The 8336-nt window shown below is 37.4% G+C and overlaps 1 protein-coding gene across 1 annotated transcript; it reads left to right on the forward strand.

Moving 5' to 3' along the window:
- The first annotated feature begins 598 nt into the window (after window positions 1–598).
- On the forward strand, window positions 599–7879 carry LOC119082333. The gene is made up of 6 exons (XM_037191842.1): window positions 599–1054; window positions 1537–1708; window positions 3728–3826; window positions 4374–5101; window positions 5763–5882; window positions 7573–7879. The coding sequence occupies exons 1-6, from the start codon at window positions 599–601 to the stop codon at window positions 7867–7869; spliced, it is 1872 nt and encodes a 623-aa protein (XP_037047737.1). The 3' UTR covers window positions 7870–7879.
- Window positions 7880–8336: the final 457 nt, after the last annotated feature.

Below are 8336 nucleotides of genomic sequence, written 5' to 3' on the forward strand. Positions count from 1 at the left end.
TTAAAATAAGATCGACTTTTCTAAGTTCTTCTCTTTCGGCTAAAAATCGAAAACTACAGAACTTGGTTTTGGTATTTATCAACGCACTTCAAGCATGAATGGTACTCTAAATAGGGTACTGAAATGTGACAGTGTGTCACACAACTGTAAAACAATGTAAAAACATTTTCATAAAAATTAGAGTACTTTCTGTAGCTGACCCCTATTGATCACTTTTTCTTGAAGTGCGTTGTATTATCAATAAACCGGTAATCCAGTTTTCGGAATACCGGTTTCTATTCGCTATAGTGAACAGTCTTTTGTTATTCTAATACCGATTCACATTCGCTATTGTGAACAGCCTTTTGTTATGCTGTCGCCGTAAATCCAGATATCTAGCAGCCCGTGTGTTTCAGATAACGCCATTTTTCATTATTTAATTTTGATTGAAAACTACTCCGCGAGTGAAAAATGGTCGAAAAAGATTCAGCATTTCATAATTATATTGCCTTTCTGTGTCCGAAACAGAATATGATCCGTTTTTAGCGGTACTAAAATGTGCCGTTGCACGGGGAAGTCTTAAAAAAATAATGATTTATTTTGTGCATTTAAATCCGCGATGGAAGGAGAAGAGTTTTTCTTAAAAATAAGGATCTTACCCATTGTTGGAAGACTCTTGAAACCGAAACGCAAAAGAAGCCGACAGATGAAACTACTAGGTTTCTGGGCTATAGCCAATTTTCCTACATTGGGAGATAGATTGTTTGGCGAGGCGTTTCAGTCGTCTCGCAGAGAAAAAATTTTCGTTGCTGGAGGCACGTACGTCCAAGCTGAGGAGATTGATCGGCTCGTGTTTTCCAAAATAAAACTAAACGTGATCAGATTAACAGTCCATGGAAGCACTCGCAACAAATTAAAACATTTTGTAGAAGTGCCGGATTCTGTTGGTGCTGGTCGACTCAATGAATTAAAAATTTCGAGAAAAATGGATTCGTTTGACGTGCACAATAATTATCTACAAAGTTGCTGGGACGCACTGAAATGTGGAAAATATGTGATGGATTCTGATAACGAGGTGAGCTTAATTAATTCTTCACATTTCTATCTTAGGGACCATACATAAATTCCATCCTATTTCTCCCCTTCACTAAGAACGTCCGCTTTTGAAAATTAAAATGATTCCATCACAATTTAGAAAAACACGCAAATCTTACCTAATAGTTGCATATATTTTTGTTCAAATTTCTATGATAATTCCCGTCTAGGATATACTCCATTGTCACCGTTAGTCCCACTTTCGACCCTTGAGAAAGGACGGGATTTATAGACTTTCTCTTGGACTGACTAGCCACACAATGACCGTTTTCTCTGCGTGCAATAAAAGTATCGGGAAGTAGGAAAACTGTGGCATTATCAGAATCTCTTCTGCCCTGCTGTGGAGTATGCATAATTTGTGAATGGTCCCTTGTGTTTAAATTAAATTTACATGATAAAATGAAGTTGAGGTCCTCGTCGTGCATGTTCCACTTAGGTTAAATATATCATTCTTCACAGCAGGAAAATGAAACGGTAATATATCCGTGCGTGACAACAACAATGGATGAAAGCGAGACTGGTCCAATCGAAAATCAGCGAGAAATGCCGCTACCTAAACGGCAATGCCGTCTTCATCGCAGTGAACAGTTTGGAATAGATTTTGTGGATAATACGGGCGGTGGATCAACCATTGGTGAGTATTGCTACTGAAACGAGTGATCTAAACGATTAAGCTTCTAAGAAAACTTGCTGTTCTCCTTGCTATGACGGTTTGATTGAAAATTGTCGGTCTCAGTTTACGGCATGGCATTAAAATGTCGTCGAACAGAATATGAGCGAAACTAGAAACGCACTGAACTAATGTACCAGAAAGTGTTTTTTCACTTACCTGATAAGACCGAAACGAGTACTTGGTGACAAGCATTCAACCGTCTTGGAACATGTGATTTTAGATTACGCAAACAAACGCGAAAAACATAGCTAACGCCGACCCGTACGAAAACACCTATTCGTATCAAAAGCCTTTAATGTGAAACTCTTCATTTCTCTTACTTCATTTTCTTCTCTGCTGAAAAACTATTCTTCCTTTTAAATCACTTACATTATCCACTCTTTGCCTTGTTATCATATACAATTAAATTGCCGGAGGCAATATAGACAGCCCCGTACGAAGTCAAATTTCATAAATTCCTATATTTACCTATATTTCACTGTAAATAAACATTTCACAGAGGAATATGCTATTATATAGCTCTATATGCCTGTATATAGCTCAATATAGCTGTATATAGGTATATATAGATGTCCATATATGGAATCTCTGAAACCCCTCACACTTAACACATTATTTCCATGTTAACAGAAACTCTCTAAGCATCATTTTTCCCACTTTATATCACTTTTAATAAAATCCAATATGGCCGCCGGCAGCCATTTTGTTAGGAAACCGGAAATAGTACCGACGCTTTACATTCGTTAATACCTTTCAAACAAAAAAAAATCATGAAATTCGGTCAAAATTTACTCGAGATATTGACAAAATACTCCACGTTCACTGTACGGCCGAGTAGCCAGATAAGAGCTCACTCCAAGAGACCTAGCTCACGCTCCGGAGAACATAATTTCATAAACTTTTTTTTCCCTGATTGGTACGGTCAATACCTATCTAATTAAGCTAAAACGAACGAAATATGTTCAAATTTGGCCGACCTACAAGCAAAAACTGCTTGCCGCCCTGTGCCTGTTTCACACCAAGGGGTCTAACTCACGAGTCGGTCATCCGATTTCCATAAACTTTTTTTTGTCGATCGGTATTGTAAATATCTTTCATTCGATGTATCATTTACGAGTATAGCGTTTAAATGTCCGGAGATATCTTCGAAAAACCGTAAAGCACTTATTGGGCCCCAGCTCAGGAGGGGTCGATCCAAAATCACTCATCTTCGAACTTAGCCTGTCTTTAGACATTACCAAACGGGGAAAAAAAGAATTTTCAAAATCGGATGCGTTTTACTCAAGTTATCGTGCAGACAGACAGACGGACGGACGGACAGACGGACATTTTTTTTCTTGCTGATTTGGCATCTCTGGACAACCACAATAGGTTTCCCCTTACTCAGGGAGTCCAATTCGACGTGTTTCAAACGTATGCGTAAACCTATAAGACCCCAGTACTTCGTACGGGTCTAATAATATCCCTGGATGTAACTTGAATATGTCAGAGACAGAGTAAATAGCAGGTCTACGAGGATAATCGTACGTTGGAGCTTGATTTGATTCGGTATATCATTTTAATTTTGTCTTTGACTGACTGCTGCGCAATTAGAAAAGTCAATCTTGCTTCTACCAAAAAAGGGACAGTGATTAGTATTTTCGATACTTAGAGCTTATTTTCGGATAGTGAAGACTAAGAAATCGGCGTCACAGCTAGACGAGGCAATAGGGAAACTCTACGATTACTCATTTTGACGAGTCAAAGTCTTCAGTGGCCTAGCCTGAAAGGCGTGAGTTACCCAAGCCTCTAATCAAGACTGCAAACAGCAATTCTGATAGAGCAAGCCAATTTGAGTTGATTTGTTTTACCCATATGTTATACACTTTCGTACGAGGCCCCTTTTAAAATTGACGTTTCCACTGACTGCCAAATACCGGAATTACTTACTTAATACATATGAATCGATTAAGAAGAAATAACTAAATCGATTTTCTACAGATTCTCGAAATGTGTCGACACTTGATGTGCAACTTTATCAAGGATTCGGCAGTCATGTGCAAATGGATGTTGAACAAGGAGATGGAGATACAAACGGAGGTGAGTAAAATTACTTGCAATGTTTTATTTCGCTTCGTAAAAAGGCTGAAATCTAAAGTGAGATCTGACGAACGTGACGAACGCGTTGCCAGTTTCATTTGCGAAGCTTTCTAACGACGTGTTATAAACATTAAGTCCATAAATGAAGTCATGATTGTTCTTCTTACTTCGTCTAATATCCCAGCTCCTTTTTTATAGTCTGTTTCTCACCCTTCCCCAAAGTAATATTTCATCTTCGAAACTTTTTTCACTAAAATACACAGCAATTATTTCCGAGTACTCACCTAGTTCAAATCGATGTTAAGATGATAGATAAATAGATAAATATGACGTCTGTTATTTCGATCTATTTTAATTGTTAATCGAGCCTTCAATTAATTTGTAATTTTTTTTCGTCTGTATTTAGTATCAGCTAGGCCCAAAAATTTGCGAAGAAATTCACAAACTTTTGTGAGTTGTTCCGATTTAGAAAAAATTGCAAATCTTAGGCTATGAGAACAAGACATCTATTACCTAATGAACTAACTCAACTCGTTTATTTTTATAGACTCGCTTCGAGCAATTGTCTTGAAAATTCGAGACGACGTTGAAAATTTGGCAAAATCCATTCAAGCTCAGGAATCTGAGCGAGCTCACGTCATGGTAATTAATCAAAAAGATACTGAACTTGCTCGTATCAATGAATCACACAACGAATTGGAAGAAACGAACAAAAAATTACTCACCAATCTCGTTAACCTGGAAAAGGAAATCGATAGCTACAAGGAAATAATCGCGTCATTGAAATTCGAAAACGACACCAAAACTCAGCTCAATGACAAAATCAAGCTTGAACTGGCTGCTAATACTGAATTGAATGGACGATTAAAGACCGATGTTGAGCTTTTGCTCAAATCTTTAACCGAAGCAAAAATAGAGGCCGAGTCACACAGAAAGGCTACCGACGAGCTCGCATTGCTGAAAGCTAAAAATGACCAAACTGCTGCAGAGCTGCTTTCCGAAAAGGCAGCAAGTTTCAAGTTGAATGCAAACATGAAAGTTGAAGCGGAATGGCTGCGAAAAAAGCTGTACGAAGCAGAAAAGGTGATCCAGTCGAACGAAGCATTCAAAGCGAAAAGTGCTGCCATCGTTGCTGAACTCAATTCTGAAATTGAATATATGGCGAAAGTTAACTCCGAATCGGCGGTGAAAAATGTACAGTTGGCTCGCGAGATAAATTTCTTAAAACAGCACGACAAGCAAACTAACGTGGATGCCTTTAGTCGGGATGAAGAGGTTTGTTTATTTTCAGCATTTTACAAATAATTAAATCAACCTGTCTGAGGGTAAAGCGAAAATCAAAAAATAAATCCGTTCGTTCGTCCGCTCCATTGTCCTACATTTTTTGACCGTGGATTTATTTCTAAGATTTATTTTAATTCAAAATAATATTTGGTCTATTATTTCCCGATTTGAATGCCTCCCCTCCCATAATGGACCAGATTTCTGAATGGCCCTATTATAAGTAAAAATTCCGAGACAAATTTGGGACATAAAATATTTTGAGTTAGTTGAAATTAATATTAAATCTGTTCTGAGTGTAGCAGATGTCGATCCTATCACGAACGAATCCGTAGTGTGGTCGTGTAATGTATAAAACGTGAACCGAAAAATATGTTTTGCTCGCAGCACCTCGCGGGAACTCTGCATTATTATGCTAACGTTAATTTTGAAACTCGTTTCCACAGGCAGGGTCTACCTAGTAAAATAAACTAGGTTTGGAGAACGTTATTTTGACTTGTTTGGTTGCATCCCTTGCCTTCGGTCTGAACTACAAACACCACATTATGGCTTGACTTACTTCACTTACTTGGTACACTTTCAAAAGGAAATTTTGATGTGTCACACGAATATTAAGTTACGCAATGATAACATGTGTTTTCTCTCCGTGTTTTAGTACTTTCGTAAACCAAGGACCGAAACCACGACTGAAATGGAATCGAATCGTGACGACCCGACTAAGTTTGATCCAACTAAATCTGAGTTCATTGGCAGTGACAGAAAAGACGACGAAGAAGTAAGTTGACGTAACCACTATTTTATGGGAAACTAATCGCCATGGGATATTTTTCACACGAATTGAAAATCCTACGAGGCATAAGCTACGACTGGGATCGCATAGGAGCTACAATGTCTAGTACAAATTTCTGCTTAATACAGGCATTAAACATCTTTTTACGGGACATGTTTTATTATATAAAGGATTAGTGGGAATACCACCATTGGAGTTTTTTTGATGCTCCCGATCAGTTACTCAATTGTATAAAAATGTCGTTCGTGTTCGTATATAAAGTATGATGAAAGGCATTCCCAGACACAAGATTCGGGAAAGACTCGTAATAATCAAACTGGGAGCCTCAAAACTTCAGTTGATATTATTCTTGCATCTATCCACCATAAAACAAAACAAATCCCATAGAAATTGTTGCCTACACCTAAAATGCCATGAATGATTTTCCTGACATGTGAGAGGTGAGACCATTACTATTGACTGCTTAATATTGTTAATATGTTTTAATAAGTTATATTAATCGAGGTCCTCACTAGTGAACCGTACCTCGTTCAAATTTTCTGAACATGTTTCATGCAGGAAAAAAAACTTAATCTGGGGATAAAAACCACAAATCATAACATAGTGAGACAGACCATCTTAGACCAAATTTCCATTTCTTTTCATATAAATCTGAGATTTTGAAGTAAAGGAGACTGAAGATGCATAACACTAAAACGAGAGTGCGGTCAAATTGATCGTAATTTCCAGAAATTTCGTTACAGGAAAGATAAGATCTCGTTTTTCGGGTGGGAATCACTACGTTTGAAAATCAAAATCAAATTGAAAATACGACTCACATTAGTTTAAGATAGAAAATTTTGGTGAAAAAATAGAATAATCTTTTTTTTAATACGTGTGAAATACTATAGTTGCATATTACTTTGTCATTTCTCATAAAATGGCCTCGACGAAATAGTTCTTAAATAGTACTTAAATACCCGGTTCAAAGTCTTTCAGAATCCCTTCCTATAGCTCAGCCTTACTCAAAAATTATTTGAACCAGCGTGTTTGTCCCTTGACTGTATGAAAAATAAAAATTTATTTTAGAACCCAGGAGAGAGATTACGGCGTCACTTTTCTTTTCTCTATTCAATCAAAACTCTACCGAAAGAGAACAATTCACTACCTCATTGAAAGGTGTCGCTGCAACAAAACCAATGCCATCAGCAAAATAATTAATTTTTTGCTCGACGTATTTTAGTCAAATAAAATGCCATCGTGTATCACATGATCTCAGGACTCCGGAACAGTCATCAGTTTTTCAATCTTCCCTATATCGGCTTGGGTTTAAGGATTTGAAAAAACGTTTGCTGCTGTTTCTTCACATCCTTTTTTAAGACTTATCGCCAATATAGGACCGATTTAAAAAAAAATTCTTTTCCAGAGTCCTGTGCTACACGATGGCATTTTCTAAAATCCGTCGAGTAAAAAATAATTATTTTTCTGATGACATTGGTTTTGTTGCAGCGACATCTTTCAATGAGATAGTTCTCTATCGGTAGAGTTTTGATTGAATATAGAAAAGAGGAGTGACGCCGTAATCCCTCTCCAGGGGATTCTAAAAAAAACTTCTTCACAAACTTTCCATGGTGATATAGTTCTTACGCAACGTGGTAAAAGTTATATCTACAGATTTATTGATATTTTTTTTTAGGAATTTGAAACGGATGATGCATTTGTGAAGGAGTGTCGTCCGAAGCTGCTAAAATTGAAATTTGGGTGGATGAAGTTCTCGAACAAGAAGAATGCCAAATTCTACGCTGGCTTCGTCTACCCTCCAGACGAAAATGGAAATAACCGCGCTCTCAAGATCATCAGTTCTGGGTACCCTGACCTAAAGCCAAGCGAATATTTTAACTTCAACGAAAATCTATCTGAATTTGAAAAAAGACCTGCGGAAAAAACGGCACTGAAAAAATTTAATTTGAAATTTAAATTTAATTTAAATTAAATAAAATGGATTGCTGAAGGAGATTTATTTTCTAAACCAACCAAAGGATAGTTCAAACCTGCATCTGATTCTGAACCTGTTTATTCAGTCCGAATCGAACTCTTGCGAGTCTACCTTACCTAGAATTACTTATTAAGTGTTGGTCTTGCGGGAAGCGAAGTTGGAGGCGAAGTTTCACTCAAACATTTCAAATCATACAATGGTGTGCTTTGCAGCACTGATCAGCATCGAGACTAATGCTTAATTACCGATTACTAGCTCTCGCGAAAAATCTACACCCCCTCTTCCACCTACAGTCTCAAATTTTTTTCATGCAATTTGATGACTTACTTTGAAGGTATTTTTGATGGCAGGAGCTCAGAAGGACTCAAATGATAGAGAAATATCACTTCACTCCGTCATTTGAGATTGAGCTATGTGCCATTTGGAGTGTACAAATACCTAATGGTCATCTCGAAGGCGAAGTA

The sequence above is a fragment of the Bradysia coprophila genome, unplaced genomic scaffold (assembly GCF_014529535.1).
Source record: "Bradysia coprophila strain Holo2 unplaced genomic scaffold, BU_Bcop_v1 contig_415, whole genome shotgun sequence".
Classification (NCBI taxonomy): Eukaryota; Metazoa; Arthropoda; class Insecta; order Diptera; family Sciaridae; genus Bradysia; species Bradysia coprophila.